Below are 25,157 nucleotides of genomic sequence, written 5' to 3' on the forward strand. Positions count from 1 at the left end.
TTCATCCATGGAGAGGGTAGAGTGTGGCGTGCACTGTGCCATTGCCGCGGCACCCTGGCCCCAGCTGCCCCACGGCCTGCCTCCAGCACACGTCTGTGCGGCGCTTCCTGGGGTGCACAGGTGATTTGTGGGTGCACATCCTCTACCTGAAGGAGTTTCCTTTGGGTTTTCTTCAGGGGTGACTGCCACTAACTCACCTGAGCACGTTTTCAACCAAAATGAGCGTGTGATCTGGAGCGTGGAGAGGGTCGGGGTGCGTCTGCCTCCACAGCATCGTCTGTCCTGGGCTCTCTAACTGTGATTTGAGCTTTGTGTTGCTCCATTACAGAGCAGGATGTTATCCTCGTGTTTCAGGATGGTGAGGGGTGAGGGTGTGAGTCCCCATGGTGCAGACGTGGGGCTGGGTGGCCGAGGGCTGCTCTCTGCCGTGGCTGCTCGGGGAGGTTGGCCTCAGGCTGCAGTGAAGGGACGAAAATGCCAAAAGAAATCGTGAGTGCTTTGCTTCTCCCGGGGAGCTTGATTGGGCCAAAATGGGTGGCTGAGAGCACCTTGCTGTGCTTGCTGCCTTTTTCCCACTTTATTTAATCTCCAGCTTAACTGAGCCCTCTCCAGCCAAACACCCAAGCTGACCGGGTGTCGCTGCCAGCCGGGTGCTCGCCGCAGCGCGCGGGGAGGTCGGGGGCGTCTGTGGGTGCGTGGAGCTGTGAGTGCATTTCGGAGCTGGGTTCCCCCCGTTCCCCAGGCGCCTCTCTCACCCCAGGTTCCTTTCACCTCGAGAGCAGTGCTTTGAGCCCCGTTGGCTGGAGGGGCAGCAAGCCATGCCCAGGACCCACAGCATCGGCACCTCCGGCACCTGGGAAACTCCCTGGCTGGAAAGGGTTCAAATGCTCTGCTCCCCCTGGGGCCGGACCGCAGCCGTGGCTCGGTTTGTTGTTGCCCAGGACAAAGCCGGTGTCTCTGGGGGCAGATGCTACCCTGTGCAGATGTGCCTTTGCGTCTCATCGGGAAGGCTGGATTTATCCTGGAATAAACTGGATGCAACGCCAGCCTGGTTCTGCTGGAAGAGCAATGATCATCAGAGTCCCCTTAATTCTCAATTAGTCTGTCTGCCCAAAGAATTGGGCAGATATTGGTTAGATAAACTGCATTAAAAGTTAAATCTGAATTAACCTTTTCTTGCATGGGCGACCCCTTGGAGCCCTGACTGCAGTAAAGCAGGGCTGGGTGCAGAGCACAGGGTTTCCATGGGGGCAGCCCCATTCTGGGGCCGAAGTGGGTGCTTTAGGTGCATTCCCTTCGCAGGACACCCATCACAGCATCGCTGCTCCTTGTTGCGTGGCTCAGCCCTGCTGCAGGCTGACCCTTGGCACGGGGCTGCCGTGCCGGGGTATTTTTAGAGAAGATAAGACCGATGGCAGGAGAGAGGGCTCTGTTCCAGGGAGCTCTGAGTCTTTAATTATGTTTTTGGTCGAGAAAATTATATGGTTCCTAGAGCGTAAATAGAGAGCGTATGGAAGGTAATTGCACCTCCGGGTGCAGATCGGCTGGGAGCAGGCAGAGGCTGTGCGGAGGCCGGGATCAGAGGGAAGAGCTGGGCCGAGGGAGAGGGAGAAACCGGCTCCTCGGGCTGCCGGGCATTGCACCCTGCCTCGCCCCGGGCTCCCTGTGCCCCCGTCCTCTCCGCAGAGCTTATGGGGGACCCCAGCCCCAAAAAGGTGAGGACCGGTCCCGTGAGCCACCCCACTGCTGTTAGTCCCTGCGTTTTGGGGGCAGTTTCCTGGGCACAGAGGCTGGGCCAGGTTTACTGGAGATGGTGGAAATCTGCCCCCCGCCTCCGCCCGGTCTGTGCCCCGGCCTGCGTTTCACTCCGTAGGGAGGAAACAAATTTAAGACGTGTTTCGTGCTTGTGCTTTCCACCCTGCTCAGAAGTGGGGTACATGCAGGGAGAGAGAGCCTCAGTTTTCTCTGCATTTTTTTCAGAGCAGCCCTGGTTTCAGATGTGTAATCCAGAAGCGGACGGGTGTGGGGTATGGGGCTTGGCGTACATCCCTCGCCACTGCGTGCTGCCAAACGTGATGCTCTCATTCTGCTCAGAAAGGGTAAAAGCAGGAGCTTTTTCTTTGAAGTCCCTTTTTTTATATGGACAGCCATAATTTTTGGTGCGTCCTTTTCTTTTAAAGAATGCATTAAATTAAAAACCACCCAAAGCTCTGTGTTGACACCGATGATTTTCTGCGCGGTTCCATCTCCCTTCCCTCCTTCCACGAAGCGGGAGCCGTTTGGACGGAGGATCCTGCAGACAAAGAGCAGGGTGTGAGCTTGGGCTGCTGCTGTGCATGCCCAGGAGGACGGCGAAGGGCAGCGCTGGGAGTCTGCCGGGTGCTGTGGAGCCTGACTGGGCTTGCAGAGCTGAGTACCCGCAGCACCGGGGAGCTGAAACCTTCCTTAGGTGCGAAAAAGTGAGCAGGGAGCTGGGGTGACCCTGTCCCCACATTTGTATGGTTCCCTGCTAATAGAGACAAGGAGGTTTCTCTAGGTGGGACCTCATTGTCCAGGCACCTCCCACCGCATCCCTGGAGTCCTGATGTTCTTGGGATCTGGAGCCTGTATTCAGGGCAAGTCCAGCAAGCTCTGTGCTTGAGAGGAGAATCAAAGGTCTTGGTCATGGGAGGAAGCCTGGCTGCTGGTGCTGGGAGATAGGAAAGGGACTCTGGAGAGAACAGCTGGGATTGGATGAGGAAATTTGGGCTTCAGTCTCAAATCCGTCTCCGGCTGCAGTTTGGGCAGCAGTTTCGCAGAGCCCTCCTCCGGTTTAACCCTCCACCTGGCCGGGTGCTGGAGATGCGGGATTTGTTTTCCCCCTTCTTCCTCACGGTTCCCAGTATAAATATGTGGAGCAAAGCCGCCAGCTTTGTTTATTGAACACAAATAGAAGATAAAATAGTGGAAAACTAATTTTTTCATGCTCATTGGTGGGAAAGATTAAAATTATGCAAATCCTCGGCAGCGAGCTTGGTGCAGAGATAAGGGGATGTTCAAGTCGGCTGGCTGCCTGCTAATTCACTCATTGAAAAAGAAATGAGCAGGAAAGCTGTGATCAGCGTCACCGGCCCCTCATGGCGCTCACGGGGCCGGGATTTCTTTGCTGTGCTGGGAGGAAGCTGAACAAAGGAAACCTTTTTTTGGAGGAGTGCAGGATCCGTGCCGAGATGCTCACCCCGAAATCACGTGTCTGCCGAGTGCTGGCTGTGATTGCTGCCTGACGAGCTCTGGGATGCAGCACCGTAGACCTTGGGCAGGGTGTTTCTGCCAACCTCCAGCCCGTTTGGAATGACCTGAAAAGCCCTGAAAGTGTTGGGTTTTATTTTACCCAAGCGTGATGATTCTGGGGTAAATCAGGTGAAATCTGGCATCTTGATCCCTCCATTGGATCCCATGAGCAGAGCAAGGCTGAGATTTGAGTGGGAAACCACCGGCGACGAGGGATGCTGATGCTCGGTGCTTTCTGCTGCACTTCTGGCTCTTGGGGGGCTGCAAAAGGCAAAGTGGGGTTCAGCTGGAGGATCACTAACCCGCTACGAAGGGGTGTGCGAGGCAGGGAAGGGCAGGTCCGTGCTGTGCACCAGGTGTGGGCTTTACCCCACAATCCCAGCGCTGCCGTCCATGAAATGGTGCCCATCTCTCCCCCGGAGACGCCTGCTTTGTCGTGGAAAGCAAGTCTCAAAATTCCCCACATGGGCACATGAATTAATTTTTGCCGAGCAGCAGTGCTGTGGGGGTTTTCCTGCGATGAAAGGCCTCTGTGTGTGTGTGTCCGTGAGGGATCAGGGTATGTGCAGATGTGTTTGTGGTCAGGAAAAAGCAAGTGTGAAGCAGCAACCCACCGCCCCCGTGACTCCGGGTCTCTGACCCAGCCCCGCGCTTCGGCTGAAGGGAAGATTTAACTCCTTTAGACCAAACTGAGCCTGTAATGCCAGAGAGCATTAACCGGCCACCTCTCCCCTCCCAGAGAGATCAGGGCAAATCGGGGGTCTTTGCCCGCTGTGCTGCACGTTTTGCCCAGCACAGGCTCCTCGGCCCACGCATTTATTTCTTAAAATCTCTCAAGATGATGCTGGTGTGCAGTGCTGGGCATGGTGGAGACCGGTACCCCATCGGAACCAAAACTCTGCAAAGCAGCTCGAGCTGCCGACCGAGCAAAGGCACCCATGGAATGCTGACGGGTGCTTGTCGGTGCTGGGAGAGGGACCCGGTGCCAGCGTGTGTTTTTGGAAGGGTTTGTCTGACTTCCTGTCAAATCAATATTTATTCACAAATCTATTTGTTTGCTTTTGTCGCTGAAAACTCTTGTGGATTGGGTTTTTTTTGTGTGTGTTGTTTTGTTCCCCTTGTGTATTTTTGGCTGCGCAGTGCTGGCGAGAGGGGCTGCTACAGCTTTTGCTGGCTCCAGTCGTTCCAGCTGCTTCTCCCAACCCATGGTTTAGAGCATCTTTTGCAAGGAGGGACTCAGCTGGCAGCTCTCCTCTGGCTGGGCACGGTCTCTCTCCCCGTGTGCCCTTGGGCCGGAGGTGACGATGCTGCGTTGACCTTAGCAAGCGTGGATGGCAGCTTTCCTCGGTGGCGTAATGGCTCACGGTGGATGAGGAGCGCGGAGGAGATCCGCTGGCCCCCAGACTGCGGCGACAGTACCGCTGCTGGCTCTGGACCTGGGCATTTGCTTTGCCTTCGACTCCTTAGGCGGTTGCTGGTTTACGGGTGCGCTGGGAGCGTGGGGCAGCCCCTCTGGGTCCTGGGGGAGGACCGTGCGAGCCCACCGGTTGCCGGAGCTGCCTGGATCGCAGCGTGCCGTGCCGCAAGCCCCCAGCCGTCCCTCCCGGTGTGTCCGTCCTGGGAGAGTGCCTGGGCGAGCATTTCCCTCCCAGCCTGCCGTCGTACTCAAGTTTCACCATCACCACTGACCCTCCTGTTCATTTCTTTTTCCATTTCACTGTGAATGAAACAAATAGTGGCTGAAGCTTCGCCCTCCCTGCAGCTGCTCTCCCCCTTCTCCCCGACTCCATCCCCTGACTCATTCCCGACCGCCGGAGCCCGTCCTGCCGGTGTTTGTTTTCCTCCCTACCCGTGCTCTCACTTCCTTGCCGGTTTATTTGCACTGCCGTAGTGCTTAGCGTAGGAACGGGGACGGTGGGAGTTGCACCTCTCTTTTCCAGCTGTTTGCAGAGCTCCTTACACCTGCTGAAGGCTGTGTCTGATGGAGACGGGGGCTGTGATGGAGGCTCAGCGCTGGGCCGGGGGCTGGAGCTGCAGGTGGAATAAAAAAGGGTTTTTTAGCAGCCGGCCGAGGACCTGTGGTGCTCCCGAGCACCTTGGGCATGGGGAGAGCATTGCCCCCTCCCGGGGCTGTCTGCAGAGCCCCGTAGCTGCAATATGATTTATCTCCCCCTAGCCAGATCACGCAAAGCTAAATTGAGCTGTGGCAGGCAAAAGTGTGAAGCGTATTATTAGGAACAGGGAGCTCTTGTTCCACAGCTGCTGCTGCTGCTGCCGTTGGTAATTAATGTTTGAGGAATTGCAGATCTTCATTAGGAGAACAATTAGATTAACGAGAGAACCCGAGTTGAGGCTGTAGTGGGAAAGGGTTGGAAGGAGGCTTTAAAAACAAAATAAAATCCCGCCCTGGCAGCCTGCCTTGCTGCTCCAGCGACGTGTGGATGCTCTTGGAGGTGCCTGGAGGAGACCGGTCCTTGCTGCCCGAGCAGCGACAGGGCTAGCGGGCTCATGGGGGGGGGGACATGTGCAGAGGGGTTGTTGTGGAGAGGAAAGAAGCAATCTACGATCATCATAAATATTGAAGGCAGCCCAGCGCCCATCATTCGGCCCCGGCATTAGGTTATTAGCAGAGGGAGCACTGGGCGAAGGCTGCTCAGGGCTTAGCAAGGTCCTAGGCTGGCATCATTAAAAGCTTTAATTGGTGTCCTTGTTGCTGGAGACACTGACCCCTCCAAGGCGAGAGCCAGCCTGGCCACGAGGTATCGCCTTCAGGGTCTGGGCTTTAATTCAGGCCGACAAACAGGCCTGAAGCTGAGAGATTCAAGAGGTTTCTTAACACTTGGTTTCAGCAAGAGGTGTTGGGGGTTCCCCCCGCCCCTTGTTCTCCCCGATGCGGGGTCCGTCCGTGCACCTGCATGGTTTGCCCTCGCGCTGCGTGGCCGGAGCAAGGTGCTCCGTGACCGGCTGATGAGCGGGATGCAGCAGGAATTCGCTCCGGGTAAATGAACCGTTTAGAGAGGTTGTAAAATCATAGAAAGTACCAGCAGAAGGGAGGCTGGCAGGTCAGGTGGTCCCTTTCACTGGCCCAAGGCAGCACCGTGCATTGGGAAGTTGTTTGAGGCAGGCGCATGCCTGGCTTTCCGAAAAACCTGCCGTGGTGGTGTTCCCGTCCCTGGGTTGTGCTCCCCGTCTGCCCGCGCCACCCGGCCGTGGCCCCGCTCCCAGCTCAGCCCCACACGGCCGCTCTCGTGGGGCACCGGCCACGTCCTCCCCTTGGGAACGCTCCACGTCACCCCTGCCGCCCGGCCACACTGCCCCGGCTTCTGGTGAAAGGGGGAGACGGCGGATTCTCCTCTCCTCTTGTTTTAAGAAATTTGAGTCCAAGAAACTGTTTTCCAGCAAGGTGGAACCCCTGAGTGGTGCGGAGGGGTCTGAGCTGGGATGGTGGAGGCTGTGGGTCAGCTCCCTGAAGCAGAGTGTGGGGGCTTGGGGGTCACAAAACCCGAGTGTCGGGTGGGGGGCTCAGCTCTGGTTCGCCCGTCTCCGCTCCCCTTGCGCAGGGAGGCAGCGGGAAGTGTTGCCTTTCAGGGGACAGCAGATTTCTCCCGCCAGTAATTGATGGGGACAGAAAAAGTTGCATTTCCCGGCGACACCAGATGGTGCAGCGAGAATAAAAGCGTTTTCTGCAATATGGTGGCTCCTGCGCGGCCGAAGGAGAGCTTTGTTGTTGGACCCGTTCCTGTTTGGCTCGGTGCCTCCAAAGATGGACAAGTCATTAACGAGCGCTGACGCGGGCTGGGCGGGCAGAGGGTCGTGGGCTCTGCAAAGCTCCCTGCAGGCGCGCTCATCAAGAGTGAAAGAATCTGCTTTTATGAGGCAGAGCTCTGCTTTGCCCTGCTGAAAATGGAGGACAAAAAGCATCCTTCTCCCTGGGCAGGCTTAGCCTGTTGCATGCTGATGGTCTTCACCTGCCGAGTAAATATTATTGCATGTTTAATTCATTGCCCGCTTCTCGCGGGCGGCATCTGTGCTGTTTGGCATTGCAAAAACATTGTCGTGAATGCTCAGCCAGCCCACTCTGAAAAATCTCTTTGCCTGATCTTTGTGATGATTGACTGGTAACAAAGACACCTAGATGAGGAGCTGCTGGAGAGAGCCCAGCAGAGGGCTATGAGGATGGTGAGGGGCCTGGAGCATCTCCCCTACAAGGAGAGGCTGAGGGAGCTGGGCTTGTTCAGCCTGGAGAAGAGAAGGCTGAGAGGGGACTTAATATATGCTTACAAATATCTGCAGGGTGGGTGTCAGGAGGACGGAGCCAGACTCTGTTCAGTGGTGCCCAGCGACAGGACAAGGGGCAACGGGCACAAACTGAAGCAGAGGAAGCTCCAGCTGAACCCGAGGAAGAACTTCTTCCCTCTGAGGGTGACGGAGCCCTGGCCCAGGCTGCCCAGGGAGGCTGTGGAGTCTCCTTCTCTGGAGATATTCCAGCCCCGCCTGGACGCGGTGCTGTGCAGCCTGCTGTGGGTGACCCTGCTTGGGCAGGGGGTTGGGCTGGGTGACCCACAGAGGGCCCTGCCAACCTCCACCATTCTGTGATTCTGTGATTTAACGTAAAATATCAAATGACGTGCCTACCAGGTGGAGTCTTTTTGAATCCTGGGTAATGGGCAGGTTCTGCCAGGGTCCTCTCTCAAGCTCCTTTCCTACAGCCCGCTGTAGGAGGGATATTACCAATCTCTGAACGCTTGTAAATGTTTTAAGCTGCCTTTGATGCATCCCTGGAGTGGACGGGCTGCGTACGGATGGCTTTGTCGTAAGCAGTGAAGTGCAGTTACGTCTGCGGTGGGATGTCTGTTAGCCTGGCAGGACCGCGCTGCTACAGCTGCTCAGAGCAGAAAGGGAGGAAAATCATCTTTAATAGAAGTAACCCAGCAGGGCGAGATGAGGCAGTCGGGCAGGAGCTGGAGTATCGCGAGGATGATGTTACTCCCAGTTTCTGCTTATTTAGCAGCCTCTTAATTTTGCATCTCAGGTGGAAGATGAAAATTGCGGCAAAGCCCTGCCTGGCCGAGCTGCTCCGCTCGGAAGCGTTCCTGGCTTGCACGGCTCGGGCGTTGCTTCGCGCTGGGGTGTTGTGTGGGGCTTCGTTCAGTGCGTCGAGGTAACTCCTGGAGGCACCCGCTAGGGCTGGGGCTCTCTGCGAGGGTTCGGCAAGAGCCAGAGGCTTCCCTAGGCAGACAGGCCGGGATTAAATCGGAGCGAAAGCGAGCACGGAGCGTGGATGTGGCTTCCTAGCCCTGTGACTGACCTTGAGCACTGCAGCCTAGGACTGTCCAGTCTGCTCTGGTGTCTGCTGGTCTGCAGGGCTCCTCCAACCCCAGCAGTGACCTAGCATCCTCCCAGCTTAGCTCTTCAATTCAGATGAGATCATGGCAGTGAGTGATGGATGGGTTTTTTTCTTTCTTTTCCCCTTTCTTAATCTCCCCTGGCTGGTGGGTCTGAGACACAGGATTCCTGCCAGAGCAAGGGAAGGGATTTGCTCATCTTCTGTCTTGCAAGCTCAAAACCAAATCCTCTTTATGGAGTTTAACCCCCTGTGTTGACGGGCAGGGCTGGAGTGCCTGGCAAGGGGATGGTGGAGGGAGAGATACTGGAGGAGAAGGCAGGTTGAACTAGAGAGAGGAAAGGACTGGGAGCGACATCCCCGTGCCCAAGGGGTGCACTCTGCCTTCGCGTTGGTCTTTCTTGCAGCACGCTTGATCCTGGGGTGGAAAAAACACGTCCGGAGAGGCTGGTGGGCTGCGGGAGCCGCATTGCCCGGTGTGCTGGCCGGTGGTGGGTCCCTGCGGCGGGGCGGCCGTCCCTGGCGTGCGGAGGTTGGTGAGCAGAGTGGGTGAGCGTCCTCCCGAGCAGGCTGCCGCAAAACCACGGGAAGACAGCGCTCGCCGGTAACCTGGATTGGCTTTACTTGCTGGTCACTGGTCAGCAAAATGCAAGCCGTGGCGGCGGAGCCGGCTCTGTGGTGTGGACGAAGAAAGATGAACCTCTCAATCCTTCTGACCGCGGCGCAGGATCCCCGTCCGTGCTGCTGGGGGATTTGCTGGTACGGGTGTGCTGTGGGGAGCGCAGAGCAGCCACGCTCACCCTCCCGCTTCCGCTGCTGCTTCTGACCCTTCCCCACTGGAGCACGACCGTACCTTCTTCGTGGGGTGCGAGGAAACAAAACAGACCATCCGCTGCGCTGTTGCCACAATGATTTTCATTTACCATCAAAAAGTAGTTAGGCTCAAGTTTGCGTGTTTGCTTCACTACTCCCGTGCCATCTCCCAGCCCGGCTGCAAGAGGTTTGCAGACGAGAGCGGCCGTGTCACGTACAGGCCGTAGAAGGAAATGTATTTCTTTCCTTTTTTTTTTGTTTCCCAAGGCTTTAGGCTTGCCTGTATGTGGGCTTGAGCTGTTCCAGCCCCTGGGGTTTAATTGTCTCTTCCTGCGTGAGAAAGCAAGGGCAGTGCCTCTGCATCTCTTGGCCATGGGAGACACTAAAAATGATAAGCAGGGGGTTAATTTTTCCTCTGTCTCAGTGTAAATCCAGACCAGCTCCGCGTTAGTCAACAGGAGCCTCTCTGGGTTCAGTGGGGTGTGAGGGAGCAGGGTCCTTGCCTGGGTCTGTAATGGGAGTTGAAATTCTCCAGGGTGTTGTGTTTGGAGAGAGTTTTATTGTTTGGTTTTGGCCTGAGGTTGTGCACGTGTGTGATTTGGGGATTTTTTGGGTTATTTCTATCATAGCTCATGGTACTGGGTCTACCTCGGGGAAAAAAGGAGTAATGCAAAATCTGGACGAAGCCCGGGGTGTTGGTGCTCCTGTCTCTGGGGTTCTGCTGGCGGCAGCGGGTGCCTGCGCCGGGTGGTGACCCCCGTGGGAGCACCAAGAGGGTCCCAGAGCCACCCTCCCGTGGGGTCCGTCGAGCTGCCCGGGGGCTCGGCGTCGGGTTCGATGGAGCCACAGCGCGGATGGAGATAACAAATGGAGGCAATCGATCAGCAATTGCCTGTAATGAGAAGGTCGTTCTTGCGAGAGGGCTGGTGACATCCTACACTGGTCCAGCGCCCTGAGCTGGAACTGATAAAGTACCCCCATGTTCCTCATTAACTTTCTTTAATTTTTTATTTCCTTTTGATTTTTCGTCTCTTTTCTGTCGTCTGCTTGGGCTGAACGTTGGTGAAAGATGCTCTGCTTGGACACAAACTCCTCGCCGCAGTAGGTGGGCGGGTTGCAGCCCTCGGCCGCAGTCCTGCCCCGGAGCGGTGGCCCTGTGCAGGGCAGCGACCTTCCATGCTCCTGGCCCGGCTGCTGGGGCTGGGAGCCCACTGGTTATCCTCGGGCAGGGTTTGCACAAGACTTTTTGATAAAAAATGCCTATTCTGTGAGAAAGCAGCTTGGGTTGGGCAGGTTGGTGTAAGCAGCTGAGCTGCCGTTAGCGAGGAGCAGCGTTGCCAGGCCCAGGAATGGGGTTTGGCCCCGTCCTCGCGCAGGGTTTTTGGGGTGAAGGAGGTGGCTGTCGCTCTCTCCTGCTGCTAACAGCAAAGTGAGTCCCCGTGCAGACCTCGTGGAGGGGGCAAGCGGTTTGGAGGGTGGAGAAGGCTGGAAGACGCGGCAGCATCCAAGTTGCGATGTGAAGGGAGCAGCAAGCCAAAGCTGGAGGGATTAGTGTGCTCAGAGGGACAGATGCCATCTGGGTAGGATCTTCCCAGTACAGGTCATCTTCATGCCATGCTGCAAGTCAGAAAAGTGCTGTTTGCTCATTGTTCAGTGCTTCTCTCATATGTCCTTAGTTTGACACCCACAGAGGTGAGTCCAGAAGTCTTTCCTCCCTGGGAAGGTGGAGCACTGGCGTGAACCTGCGTTTGATTTGGGATGGAAAAACGCTTTGTCTTGCCTTGGACTCCAGACATGAGAGAAGCTGTTGCAGCGTCCCTGATGGTGGGCTGTTGTTTGGTTGGGCTCTTTGTTGATTTTCTTCTTTTTGTTTTCTTTTTTCCCCTGCTTTGTTTGAGTGGTGCTCGATATCTCTGATTTGGAAAAGGTCCGATGGTGATTGTGGCTGCCTTGCCCAGGTCGGAGAAGGGATGGCTGTGATGGGGAGAGGTGTTGGCACTCCTGCCAGTGCAAGAATTTCGGAGCAAGGACTTGTGTGAAGGGACACAGGCCTGCAGGTTGCCAGCGACCAACATGACTGTAGATGATGTCAGGTCCCCTGTGAGGGCTGGTGCGTGGTATGTGTCTGCAGCACTTGCAGCTCGGTGCATTTGCTGACGGTCAGAAGTGGGCATAGATCCCTTTTCTTCAGACTTATTCAGGAATCCCTACTTGCTGATAACATTCTGGGGGGGTGAAATTGGTATTTTTTTAAATCATATATCATCTTAGTTGGCAGCAAGCCTAGTGTCCCGAAGGCCAAAGCGATTTGGTGCTGGGTGTGTGCTTCTTGCTGCCCTGCGCTTCCCCGCCGGCCTTGAGCACAGTGCAGTGACGCGGTGTCACCCATCTGCCCGGCTCCCAGGCTTGGGGTGCGGGCGCTGTGGGGCTGGGACGTCGGTGATTTTCTCTTCAGCGCGGTTTTCTTGCAGAAGATGGTGTGTGTTCCCCTTTGCGGAGGCTGGCTGGTGCTCTGTGCTGGGGATGCTGTGAGATGAGGCTGACGGACGATTATTTACCCAGCGCTGTCGGCGTGCGCGTGGTGAACGCGGAGACGAGATGCAGTCTGTGCCCCAAGGAACTCCCAGTCTGTCAGGCAGCTAAGCTGGGGCTAATGATGAATGACTTCCGAAATAAATAAATAAAGCTCAAAGGCCTGAAAAAAGAAACACAAAGTATTACCCTGAACAACGAGAAAATGTAGTTGTCGACGATCGCTGATGCTGTCAGGCGCTCAGCGGAGATCTGCGGTGGGTTGTTGGTAAATGCTGAAGGATGGGGTGTGTTTGTCTGTGGGCAGGGGGAAGGGCTGGGCAGAGGGGGACGTGGTCCTGGGTCCGGCTCTTCCCTGCCTCGCGCCTTTGTGCAGCCCGGAGGAGAGCCCAGCTCCGGCCCAGCGTGCTCGGAGGCAGAGGAGCGGCCGCGTCTCCAGCTCTGCACGGGGCCCGGCAGGATGCTCCCGGGATTTCTGGTCGCTCCAGCGTTGCCTCCCTCTCGCAGGCGATGCCGTGGTGGGCACGGCTGGTTGCTCTGCCTTCACTGCAGCAGGGGTGGTCCTTTGGGGCCCTCCCTGGGCTGCAGCCACAGCACCCAAAGGCATAGGGGGGCTTGGGCTTAACAGGGGTGCAGCCTGGCCAGGGAAGCTGTGCTTCCTCTTCCTCCTCCTCCTTGTCCCCATCACCTCTGGCTGCGGCGACGTCCCTGCTGCCCTGTCCGTGCTGTGCTGCACCTGCTGAACGCTTCCCGGCCGCCGCAGAGACATCACCGCTTGTCAGAGCTGTCACTGCGGGGAACAGGGCGGGGGGAAATTAATTTCTCCTGACGATTCGAACCCAACTCGGAGCTCTCCTGTCTCATTTCTCCTGCGGTGACCAAGGCTTAACCCTCGCCGTGCCATCGTGCCCCCGGGCAGGGAGCAGCATCCCTTGCAACACCCGTGCTGCTGCACCCCAAACTCCCTCTCTTGCCTCTCGCCTGGGGACAGCGCTGGGCGCGCGTGGCAGGGCCAGAAATGCTGCAGGAAGAAAGAAAAAGAGAGTGCGGGGTGTGTGTGTGCAAGCGCAGTGCGAGGCGGTGTGACTTCATGCTCAGAGCGCTGTCTCAGTGCGCATTTTCTTCTGGTTTCCCACATTGTAAAAAGGGATGATGTTGTCGTATTAAAGCACTTGGAGATCTGGGGATGAAAAGCAGCGTAAAGGACTGCGACAGTCCTGATCAAAGCTCTTTTTTTCTCCATCTGTGTGTGTTTCCCCGTGGAAGATAATACTCTGCCTCTTTCTTGTAAATATTTTTTTTAAGATCTAAGTAACTCCCTGATAGATAAACAGTCATGCTTAGCTCGGAAGGATCTCTACTGGCTGCTCTAATTGTGTTTGCCAAGAGCATGGCCTGTGTTTTGAAGTGGGTTTGGGGAGTTGCCTGCAAGCGTAGCGGAGGAACCGCGTCCGGCAGCCTCGGAGAGGAAGGGGCTGACTTGGCAACACTCCGACGCCTCGTTTTTCGAGCAGGGTCGTGGGGCTTTTGAGATCAGTCCTTTCTGCACAGGCCTTGGAGCTGGGCACCGACACCCATCAGCTAGTGTTGAGGTGAGCTTTGCCGGTGGACGGGGGACGTATTTGTTTTATTAAGGTGTATTGAAGCGCTGTGGGGAAGAAAGATGGGTCCCGTGGGAGACGGGAGCGCGGCAGTCCCGCGTGCCCCAGCAGAGACTGGTCCTCTGAGCAGCACAGGCTCCCACAGGTCCGGGGCATCTTTCCCGGGATGAAGTGGCCCAGAAGGCAGTCATTTTCTGGGCTTTGCTGGCCTGGTGAGCATGGTTTGGGAGGAGCGGGAGGTCTGCAGGGCTCAGGAGTCTCCCTGGTGGGAGGGGAAGGACGTGCAGCGTTGTGGCACTGGGTCTCGCTGGGACTTTTGGCATTTTGCTTTTGTGGCTGGCAGGTTGCGTTTGTTTTTCCTCTTCCCTGAGCTAACCTTGTGAGCGGCAGCAGCAAGGATGCTGTTGCGTGCAGATCCAGCTCTCTGGGTGAGCTTCCTCGGGGGCTCTCCTGTCTAACCGAGAGCGGAGGTCGAGTGACTGTGTTTCGAGCAGAGGCAGCGGCAGCAGCATCTCCCTCGCTGCCCCGACACCGGCTTTCCAGAGCCTGATCAGGAGCTACGATGGCTGCGATCTCTCCCCTGTATTAAACAGGGTTTAGCTGGTCAGCGTGTGAGTGGGAGGGGAGGGGGAAATGCGCGTCAGAAACGCACACTTTGAAGCTCAAGTCTTCGTGTTCTGTTTCCCCAAGGGAAAAAAAGGGTAACATTTGCCAGCACAGCAACCAGAGCATGGAGACACGGGCCACGTGGGCTGCCAGGGCCAGACAGCATTGCACGTTGGCATCTCCTTGCGCCCCAGCACCCACGGGGAAGGTCCCACGGTGGGGTCCTGGGCCAGATCCCAGCAGGCTGCTGCCCACCTCGCACGAGCCACCGGCGCTGGCGTCCCCGTCCCAGCCCTGGTGGGGTTGGGTTTGCCGAGGGCAGGGTGTTAGACAGGAGCAAGATAGAAATGGGGGGTGGTGAATTTAAATTTCATCTCTCCCCTCCCCAGGGGAGATGACAAATGAGCTAGTGGTTGTGCTAAAAGCTTTTCTTTCTTTCTTTAAAGAGGTTGCTGGGAGGAAATGAAGCGACCCACTGACCTTTGTTAATACGCAGCACAAACTGAACTGGTGCTGCTGGAAGGAAAAGAGACCTCAGTGCAGCCCTCTGCCTGCAAGGTGTTTGCTTCGATTGATGTGTCTAATGGGAGTAATTCTCCCGCAGCAGCTACGGAAAATGAAGATGTTTAATCATCCGCTAGATCTGTGTGGAACTTTTTTGCAGAGAATTTCTTTAAAATCGCCCTTCTCCTTCTCACATGCAGGTGAAACAGAAGAGAAGCCCGAATGCTTCTTTATTAAATTTTTTCAGCTTCTTATAATCTAATGAATCTGAAATGAAGGCATAGTCCCTCCCTCCTGGATTTTTTTTAAATACAGAGCACACGTTTTGATCCCCGGCTCGACGGGGGCTAAGAAAAAGTAGCCTATGGCAAAATGCCTGCACAGCTCTGACCCGTCCTGGTGTCTGTCACTGTGCAGACACTTCTTTTCAGCACCATTTCCCACAGGCTCCCTGTTTAAGCAGCGGGGACCAAGCTAGCCAAACTGGTCCGTAGATAAAGCCCTCTCCGCTTACGTCCCCTTGGATGCCCAAAGTAGCTTAAGGGAGTTGGATGTCCAGCAGCCTCTGAAATGGGAGTTGCTGGGAGGAAAATCTTCAAAAGCATCTTAGCGGCTTAGGTTAAGTCCCTTTGACTCTCGATGGAACTTAAGCTCTTAAGAAATGTAGGTGCTGCTGAGCATTGTCTCCTTTGTGCCTAGCACCCCTGGGTCCCTGGAGGTCCCTAGCTCAGTACTGGCTGGAGGAGCCACAGTGGGAAGCTGCTTCCTGCAAACGCTTCGCAGTTGTATTATTTTTAATACTCTGCAAGACCCTGTGCTCAACACTTGCCAGATGCAAACATGTACTCGCTTAGAGCTAGAGATCAGGCAGTGTGCAAGAATGAATGCCTTGCAGGAGCTCTTTTACTGTAAGAATTAATCTTATTCCTGAAATGTGACCGTATCTAGCACAAATCTGACCCCACTGGGGGCCGTGGCTTCACTTAATTGCATTCTTTAGCATGGATTGAGGTCTATTAGGTGGTTTGCTGGTGTTGCAGGAGATCCCGTGCCAGAGAATTTAGTGAGGGTTTGGAGGTCTGTGGAGCGGCGCAGGAAAACGGCCATGATGTTTACTTGCATGGTGCCAGGAGCTTGGCTGGGTGCTCAGCAGGCAGGCGCGAGGAGGGACGCAGACCTGCTTCAGAGCACACAGATGGGTGCGTGCAGGGGAGGGGAGAGGATGGGTGATGAAACCAGTGTGATTTGAGCGTTCATCAGAGCAAATCCCGCTTGGATTCAGCACCGCTGGGAGGGCAGGAGAGCCTTGTTGCGTGGTGGCTGGGTTTCCAAATGTTGCGTGTTCTGCATTGTAGGCAGGAATCGTGCGGTGGAGAAGAGTCTGTTTCCACTCTCCCCACTGCCAGGGTGCTAACCCAGAAAGCAGAGCAAACTCCTGTCCCTGCCTCTCCTTGATATCCGCAGGGGAGCCAAGTGGGTGCCCGTCTTGCTGTCCTGAAAAGCCCGTGTCCGGGGGGAGACAGCCAGTGACGCACCTGCTCTGAAGGATGAGTTGCTGGATTGAAGTTGACGTGTCCTAATATGTCTGCCAGCACTTTCTGTCTCCGTCAAGGGCTCGGGAAGCACATTAGCACCGGAGCGGAAGTGTCACCCTCTGGCATCTCCTTCTCTAATCTTGGAGCTGTTGCTATATCCCCTTTACCAGACCTTCTCTATCGGAGCCCATTATGTGGCATGAAAAGCCATGCTAGATGTGGGAGAGCGGGGCTGCCAGGCTCCTCTCTTCGTTGGAGGCAGAACATTTCCCCGCCGTGCCTGCGTTCAGCTCCGTCGTCGGGGAGACTCTGGGGCATGCTGCATGGGGCAGCGCAGCCTCTTGGCTGCTCTGAGCCGTGGAAGGTCACTGGGGCCGCGTTTGGAGAGCAGTCAAGGCTCGAGGAGATGTTTGGTGGCATTTACGGGGACTGTGCGGGGCATACAGCTCTGATAAAGAGCTTCTGAAATGCTGGCGGAGCTAGCCCTGGTTTTTTTTTTAATACAGAGAATTAAAATGGTTGGGAGGATGCGTGCTCTCTCCATCTCCTGCCCTCTCTCCCTCCAGCCTCGCTGGTGGGAACCGGTTGCTGCATGACTGAAGCAGGGAGAAGGGAGAGCCAGCAAACAGCAACTCGGTTCCATTTGTTGTGCTGGCATTGTTACCACATCCCCAGTTTAATTAACAGTTACCATCGAAGCTATTCATAATGTTCCCGGTCTCTGCTCGCCTCTGACGACAACAAAAGAAACCCCAACGCGCTGTGTTTAGTAAGGCCTTTGACACTGTTCCCCACAGCACCCTCCTGGAGAAGCCAGCTGCCCGTGGTCTGGATGGGTGTGCTCTGTGCTGGGTGAAGAACCGGCTGAATGGCCGAGCGCAGGGTGGTGGTGACTGGAGTTCAATCCAGCTGGCGGCCGGTCACGAGTGGTGTCCCCCACGACGCAGTTTTGGGTCCGGTCTTGTTTAACATCTTTATTGATGATCTGGATGAGGGAATTGAGTGCTCCCTCAGTAAGTTTGCAGATGACACCAAGCTGGGCGGGAGTGTCGATCTGCTGGAGGGCAGGAAAGCTCTGCAGAGGGGTCTGGACAGGCTGGAGCGATGGCCTGTGGCCAACGGTATGAGGTTCAACAAGACCAAGTGCTGGGTCCTGCACTTCGGTCACAACAACCCCACGCAATGCTCCCGGCTTGGGGCAGAGAGGCCGGAGAGCTGCCCAACAGAAAAGGCCCTGGGGGTGCTGGTCGAGAGCCGGCTGCCCAGGAGCCAGCAGTGTGCCCAGGTGGCCAAGAAGGCCAGCGGCATCCTGGCTTGGATCGGGAGTGGGGTGGCCAGCAGGAGCAGGGAGGGGATCGAGCCCCTGGACTGGGCACCGGTGAGGCCGCACCTCGAGTGCTGTGCTCAGCTTTGGGCCCCTCCCCACAAGCAGGACATGGAGGGGCTGGAGCGTGTCCAGAGAAGGCAGCAAGGCTGGGGAGGGGGCTGGAGAACAAGTCTGATGATGGGGAGCGGCTGAGGGAGCTGGGGCTGTTGAGTCTGGAGAAGAGGAGGCCGAGGGGGAACCTTCTCGCTCTCTACAACTACCTTACAGGAGGGTGTAGTGAGGGGGGGTTGGTCTCTTCTCCAAACTAACTAGCGACAGGACGAGAGACAATGGCCTGAAGTTGCGTCAGGGGACGTTTAGATTGGATATTGGGAAAAATTTCTTCACTGAAAGAGTGGTCAGGCATTGGGACAGGCTGTGCAGGGCAGTGGGGGAGTCCCCATCCCTGGAGGGGTTCAAAAAATGCGTAGACGTGGCACTTCGGGACACGGTTTAGCACACGTGGGGGTGTTGGGGTGACAGCTGGACTTGATGGTCTTGGAGGTCTTTTCCAGCCTATGATTCTGTGATTCTGCGCCCAAGAACCCTGCGCATCCTCCTCTCAGTCTGTGTGTTTCTCTAGGTGCATCTAGAACAAACATCCAAAGAGATTCCCAACAGTATAATCCAGATTTTTTCTCTTTTTTTTGTGAGAGTATCGGTATTCGTGCTCGGTTTTCACAAACCAGTACTGAAGCACAGTGGATCTAGATGAGCGCAAAGCACACAGCAGAGGCTTTGTAATCCTCAAAGTGCAAGTCCAAAGCTTCTCTCTGAAAAGTTGCTCTTAAGGGCCGCGTACATATGGGGACTTCTTGTTTATCCTGGCTTTTCTTTTAATTCTGTGCAGTTCAGCTTTGGAGAGTTAATGGGACAGAAAAAGATGAAAATGCCCCTTCACGCTGCCTGTCCCGATGGTCTCATACCCTGGTGTGTATCAGAAGGCTTAAGCAACCTCACTCTCCCCTTAGTCCTTTTAAAGCCTTTGATCGCCGTACAATGTCTCCTACCTGGCTTTTCTCCAAAAGGTGATAAACCCCGGGTTTGATTTTTAATTGGGGTAACTGATAGCAGGAAAGAATCAGCGCAGATCTGAGAGCATCCTTCACACAGCTCCGGCCCGTGGTGCTGGTGCTCAGCGCCTGTCGGATGGAGGCACCCCTTGGCCGCCAGCCCTACGAGGAGCTTGTGGCTCCGGTTTTCGCTGTCTCTCTCCTCTGTTTTCAGCCCTTCTGGGGCAGGGCTCGCCTCTCTGACTGTGTTGACACACAGGACTGGGGTAGTTGCTAAGAATACAGCTCCCTTAATGCCATTCCAGCTTTGCGAAGGGATCAGGATAAAGCTGTAAGCAGGCAGCTCCGTTGGGAGCCAGGAGTTGTCTCCATGGAAATGTGCCGGCAGGGCGAAGGGAGCAGGCTGGCGCGGAGCTGGCTTTGCCGTGTCGCAGCCGTGCTAATGCGCTGGGGCAGTCCTGCAGCCACGTGCTGCCCTGTCCAGGGCAGAAGCGGTCAGGAGGAAATCTCTCCCGCGTGCTTTGGAGCTTGTGTTTGCTTGCTGTGTCTTTTGGTCCATCAGGATCAACTATGGTACCCTCTGCTCCAGGCTTTTCCTCTGCTAGCCAGCAGGTCAGGGAGGTTCTCCTTCCCCTCTACACTGCCCTAGGGAGGCCCCATCTGCAGTGCTGTGTCCAGTTCTGGGCTCCCCACTTCAAGAAAGATGAGGAGCTACTGGAAAGTGTCCAGCGGAGGGCTACGAGGATGGTGAGGGGACTGGAGCATCTCTCCTAGGAGGAGAGGCTGAGGGAGCTGGGCTTGTTCAGCCTGGAGAAGAGAAGGCTGAGAGGGGACCTAATAAATGCTTACAAATATCTGCAGGGTGGGGGTCAGGAGGACAGGGCCAGACTCTTTGCAGTGGTGCCCAGCGACAGGACAAGGGGCAACGGGCACAAACTGGAGCAGAGGAAGCTCCAGCTGAACAGGAGGAAGAACTTCTTCCCTCTGAGGGTGACGGAGCCCTGGCCCAGGCTGCCCAGGGAGGCTGTGGAGTCTCCTTCTCTGGAGATATTCCAGCCCCGCCTGGACGCGGTGCTGTGCAGCCTGCTCTGGGTGACCCTGCTTGGGCAGGGGGTTGGGCTGGGTGACCCACAGAGGGCCCTGCCAACCCCTACCATTCTGTGATTCTGTGGACACGAATCCTCCGTGTGTTGCAGGTGGGGAAACTGAGGCACTGAGCCAGCGTAGGGACTCTGAGACATGCAAAATAGCTGCTGGAGTCCCAGAGCGGGAAGAAGCCTGGGAGCCTCGCCAGCATGCATTTGCCTTGCAAGAGGGGCTTTGGGACAGCCATGCTGATTCCAGGGCTGAGGTTCAGGCTTGCTGCTTTGGGGTGAGTGCTGCACCACACCGAGCCTGCCTGGGCAGGAAAGGACCCCCTCCCCCAGCAGCACGTGTCCTCAGCACATAGAAGGGGACACAGGGGAGACATCTCCTGCTTCATCTTCCCGGCGGGGGGATGACTTTTTTTCTTCCTTTCTGGGTTTTTCGTGTGTGAGGTTTCAGTTTTTCCGTCCCTGCCCTGCGCTTTCGTGGAAAAATTGCCCTTTAAGAGGGTCCCTGGGCCCTGTCGGGTCGGATCCCTTCACACCTCGTTGCCCGTGTGCTGCTGGGCCGGCGCTGCCTTTCTCCCCTGCTGGGGAGGGGAGGGCAGCCGACGGGTGTGAAACTTCAAACGCGGGCTCTGCGCAGCGGGTGCCTCCTGATCACGCTGCTCTTTCTTGCCCCGGTCCCTCCCTGTGCAGGGTACGTGAGCAGATTCTCGCCGTTACCTGCCGAGGCGGGGAGGCTGGAGCAGGCCGACCTCGTGCCCGCACCGGTCTGCTTGGCCGTGGAGCTGGCCGTGTCCTCAGTGGCATCAAGGCGAAGGGCTGCCTGGTCTCCCCACGGGGACCGTGCACAGCCCCGGCTCTTCTGGGCCCCCGTGGCCTCTCCGGGCTCTGCTCGGCTTCCCCCTCCCTCTGCAATGTCGGCCGTCCTCCTTCGTCTCTCCTAAGTGCTCTCCCCTTTGCATTTGTGCATCCGCAGGTGCTGACAACGCTGGGGAGACGCCGTGAGTCCTGCTGACCCGGAGCCGTCCCAGCTGGGGCTGAAGGCCGTTCTAGAGGATGAAGATCCTTCCCAGCCCTGGGATGTCTTCGCTGGTCTCGCTCGTGAACCTCCTCTCCGTGCTGCTCATAGGCTGCGTAGCTGAAAGTAAGTGACTCTGCTGTCCCCTTTTTTACACCAGGCTTCACCTCCCCTCCAGTGCTGAGAGAGCCAGCAAAAGTATCCTCCTCTGCTTTTTAGCATTAGAGAATTGCTCAGTACTTGATCTTGTGTCCTCATTTTCCAGCATCTTTAGCTTTCTACCAGTGCCTTCCTCGTGTTCCCCGTCCCACCTTAGAGGGACATTACAGGGCAGCTAGGTCCTTGCAGCCTGCTTTGAATCTTGGGTTGCCCCTAAAACGGCCAAAGGGCTGGAGAGGAGGGGAGGGAACTGCCTGGCAGCTCTTGCCGGAGCCTTCCTCCCCCTCCTCCGGCCCCATCTCCACCCAGCTCGCCCGTATTGTCCCCTCCTGCCCTTGCCTTGCAGGCGTCTGTCGGACACCAGTGACCGTTGTCATGTTGCTCGCCGGGGCTGGATTCAAAACAGCATCTGAAGAAAGAGCATTATGTTTCTTCTTCCCCTGAGTGAACCGGTTCCAGTTTAACACAGTTTTTATCTTTTCTGCCTTTCAGTTCTTACTTTAAAAAATGAAAAGGGGAAGAAAAAAAAACCCTGAAAATCTTCAGCGCCTTGAATGTAATGTTCCTTCGACATGAAGGCTGATCACTCGGGATCACTGGGGAATAGACTCTTCCAAGCTGATTGAATTATGACTTTTTTTTCCTCCCCAGTAAAGCTGCTTGAAGCTGGTGAGAAGGCCGCTCTGGTCAGCATAGCCCTTGACAGCTTTTAACGTAATCGCTTCGTTATCAGGGTTTATTAAGATGACGCGGTCACTGGGGATAGAATGGATCCTCGACCTTTTGTTGCTGGGAGATGTTTTTTTGAAGAGTGCTTTCTCTCTTCTCTGCAGTAAGCGACTGGGCATAGATTTGCCCTTGCCTCACTCCTGGGTTTTGTTCGGTCCATGCTTAGGCCCCCTTCGCGGGGAGGAACGTTCATGTGCAGAAAGACAAAGTTCCCTTCTATTCTTTTCCATTTAACAAGCCTGGGCAGCGAGCTGGGCTCCAGGAGGTTCGCTGTGGGGCCACTTCTTTGGTGTGCAGCTGGGGGTCGGTCTGTACCTCAGACGGTGCCGCTGGTGTTCGTGAAGACATACGCAGGCTTCCGTTCGAGCTGCTCGTCACGAGTAGCAGGAGCAGCGCCGTGTTCGGCAGCAAGGAGCCTGCCACAAGCCTTTTGCCCGGGTGTTCATCCGGGGGCCTGCTTGGCTGTTGCTGGCTGTGCAGGTGGGCACTGGTGGTAGGTCGGCTGCTGCCTGCGTCGGCTCCTGCAAAAGCAGGAGTCTGCAAGCAGCAATCTCCATTGCTGGCTCTTTGTGCAACAGAGTCAGGAGGGGAGGGGACGCTTACAGTGGAAAATCCAGTGTCAGGGCTCCAGGGTCCTGTTCTTGCCACTGGTTTGCTGTAACACTCCCGGCCAAATCACTTTGTCCTCTTGTTTTCAAAGCAAGCAATGCAGCTTTGCGGGCGCGGATGGAGAGCTGATGTGTGTGCACGTGGCTTTGGATGAGCAGAGCTCTGATTCACGCACTGTGACCTCCGAGTGCCTGTGAAAACCGGGGTCCTTTATTCTTTCAAGCGTACACCAAGCCCTGTGTGCTCGCTGGTGGGAGTGGGCTCTCTGCAGAATCAAGGCTTCTCAAAATCATGGCTGTGTGACTTCAGTTTTTCTGTGCTTTTGGTTTTCCTGGGAAGGAACAAGCATGTTGTCCGTCTCTGTCTTCTCTACCAGAGATTGCAGCAGAGCTGGGAGATCCCACGCGCTGTCTGACTGCTACGAAGCACTTTTGGTGGGAATGTGCCCTCGGGAAGGGCTGGTGCTGATCAGACACAGAAGGCACCAGTGGTGTGGCCCAAGCCCTGCTGAAATCTGTCACTGCTCGGCAGACACCTTGCTGCTAGCAGCCAAGTTCCTCTCTCCTGTAGCTCTGCAGTGTCCTTGGATCCTGAACTGTGGGGTTTTGTGGGTGTTTTCCTCTCACTGCTCGCAGATGTACATACGGGAACCTTGCAGGTTGCAGAACGCAGTGTCTGAGGTGGGGCTGCTCTCACCTGCTTGGTGTGCAGATGAAGTTGGGCCAGGCGTTGTCCGTTCTAAGCTGTAGAGCATGCCAGCACCTCCCTGACCTGTTTGCCCTTGGGGATGCTCCACGTTACAGACTCAGAGAGTGGTTTGGGTTGGAAGGGACCTTGAAGCTTGTCGAGTTCCAGCCCCCCACCATGGGCAGAGACACCTTCCACTGGAGCGGGTTGCTCAGGCATGCTGGTTGTTTGTACTGCTCTGCGGCCTTGCCGTCTGCCTGGTGGTGGTGAGTTGATGGCTCCCCATTTTGGAGGGGCTGCTGAATTCTGGCTGGAGAGGCCTGACCTGTGCCGGGCCGGGCAGCAGCATCTGAGCTGGTCTGCAGTGCTCCCCTCTGAGGCATGGGAACAGCGAACAGCTTTGTCTGTCACCACTGCAGGGACTGTGTGAGGAGCTGTCACTCTGTTCTGACAATGTCCTCTCCCATCAGATGGCCCTGGGCTCTGTCACGCTGCCTCTCGCGTAATCCCTTGGCCGCCATCCATTTGGCCGGCGCTTGCCACGCCGCTGACCCGATTTCCCGCCCCAATTCACCAGAGGGGCTGCCAAGGCCCTGCAGCCCCCAGGGCGAGCGATGCCGGGCAGTGCCGGGGCGATGCCCCTGCCGCGGTGGGAACCCCCGGACGCCGGCTCTCGGAGGGCACCATCTTCCCAGCGCCGCAGGGGAACGGCTGCCCTGGCAGCAAAGCATCGGGCTGACAGCTTGAACTTGCCTCCTCTTCCAGTGCGGTGCTGGAGGAGCTGCGGCCTCTGCAATCAAAGGACCATTAAAATACTTCCCTTGTTTCCTAGCCTAATTGATCTCAGTCAGTAATTTAAATCTTTCTATGGCAGGAACATTCTATTTAAAGGAAACTGCTATTTAAATTAAAAAAACAAAGCACCACACTGCTTTCTGCCTGCTGTTCCTCCTTGTGAAGCTGAAGAGGGTAATAATTGAAAGGTACAAAGCAGACCTGTTTCTGCTCTTTTTCTTCAGTTGCGTATGGACACTTGGTTTGTTTCTTCTGTATGGTCAGTGGCTGCCGTAGAACTGGAAATTGCCAACTCCATGATGATTTTCAATGGCTGCTCATTAAATGGAATGTATTATCATTTTGGTGAGGGTTGAGCTGGTTGTACGAGTAACATTGATCGCCGTTACTGCTGTGAGTTAGAGGCGGCCTTCCCCAGGAGCCGTGCCCTGGTGTGCTGCACAGCCAGGGACACGTCTGGTGCCCGAGAGCTGATGGAAAACCAGACAGCACAGACAGACGAGGTCTGGACACGGGTCCGAGGAGGGGAGTGGTTTCCCAAATTGCTGATGTACCTGGGCACAGAACCAAGCCTTGCTGTTTCCCGGTCATGCCCGCAGCCCGAGACATAAAATCTCTGCAGCGAGCACCTTAAAACACCTCATTTTGGGCATACGCGGGATCAGTCTCGTCTCGCTGGCTGTGGCTGGGCAGGATGTGTTCCCGCTGGTGCTGTGCGGCTGCGGCTGCCTTTGGCTGGGGCTCGGGGCAGGGGTCAGCTACTCCTGCCCTCCTGTGCTACCCGAAGGAGCAATGTGCCCACCTTAAATGCTCCTCAGTTGCAGATAAAAAGCCACTTACTGTATAGAAAAGCCACTTACTGTATAGAAATGTGGTAATTTTTATAACTGAAATCAGCATGCTCGCTGTTTTCAAGTGGATTTTTCCCGTTGATTAAACCTTTGCGTTTTACAATAGTGCTTTGCTAATTGGTACTTTGCATACACAGAAGGCTGGTGTGTGGCTCTCTCCGCCCCAGCAAAGATTTAATAGGAGATGCAGTAGCGAACATTACTTATTACTTAGGTTTCCTTCCTTTTATAAATCACGTTACAGAACGCTTCCTAGCACACTCTGAAGTATTACCATAAATAATTAAATCTAAATTGCAATTGACAAAATAAAAGAATAAAGCCTCTTTTATGATGCATTACCCTGGCTTTCTTCCCTTTTAATTGCCCTTGCTCCGTCGTTAATTTGCAGAACACAGTAATTCATGCCGGGCGCATGCGTGCGGGCTGCAGTGCGTCCGCGGCGGCTGGCGGCAGATGGCAGCAAGGGTTGCACCACGCGTGCGGGGATTGCGGAGAGGGTGGGAAACACGTGTGGGGAGCTGGGAGAGGAGCTCGTGTTGGTCCGTGTTCAGGCTGGCAAAGCGGCGCTGCGTTTCGGGAGCTGGTGCGGTGCAGAGAGGCGCGTGGAGCGTGCGTGCTCCGTGCTGCGGGG

The 25,157-nt window shown here is 56.0% G+C and overlaps 1 protein-coding gene across 22 annotated transcripts in view; it reads left to right on the forward strand.

Moving 5' to 3' along the window:
• PTPRS (protein tyrosine phosphatase receptor type S) overlaps window positions 1–25,157 on the forward strand; it is a 166,005-nt gene that overhangs the window by 44,880 nt on the left and 95,968 nt on the right. For 21 of the 22 annotated variants that reach the window (XM_075444333.1, XM_075444341.1, XM_075444338.1 and 18 more), the window contains exon 2: window positions 20,652–20,819. In XM_075444333.1, the coding sequence (XP_075300448.1) occupies window positions 20,732–20,819 (88 nt within the window). In that variant the 5' untranslated portion in view covers window positions 20,652–20,731. Of the gene's footprint in view, window positions 1–18,482; window positions 18,502–20,651; window positions 20,820–25,157 lie in introns of those variants that run through there. The other variant, XM_075444336.1, reaches the window with a different exon arrangement.

Source organism: Opisthocomus hoazin, chromosome 27 (genome assembly GCF_030867145.1).
Source record: "Opisthocomus hoazin isolate bOpiHoa1 chromosome 27, bOpiHoa1.hap1, whole genome shotgun sequence".
In the NCBI taxonomy this organism is placed as follows: domain Eukaryota; kingdom Metazoa; phylum Chordata; class Aves; order Opisthocomiformes; family Opisthocomidae; genus Opisthocomus; species Opisthocomus hoazin.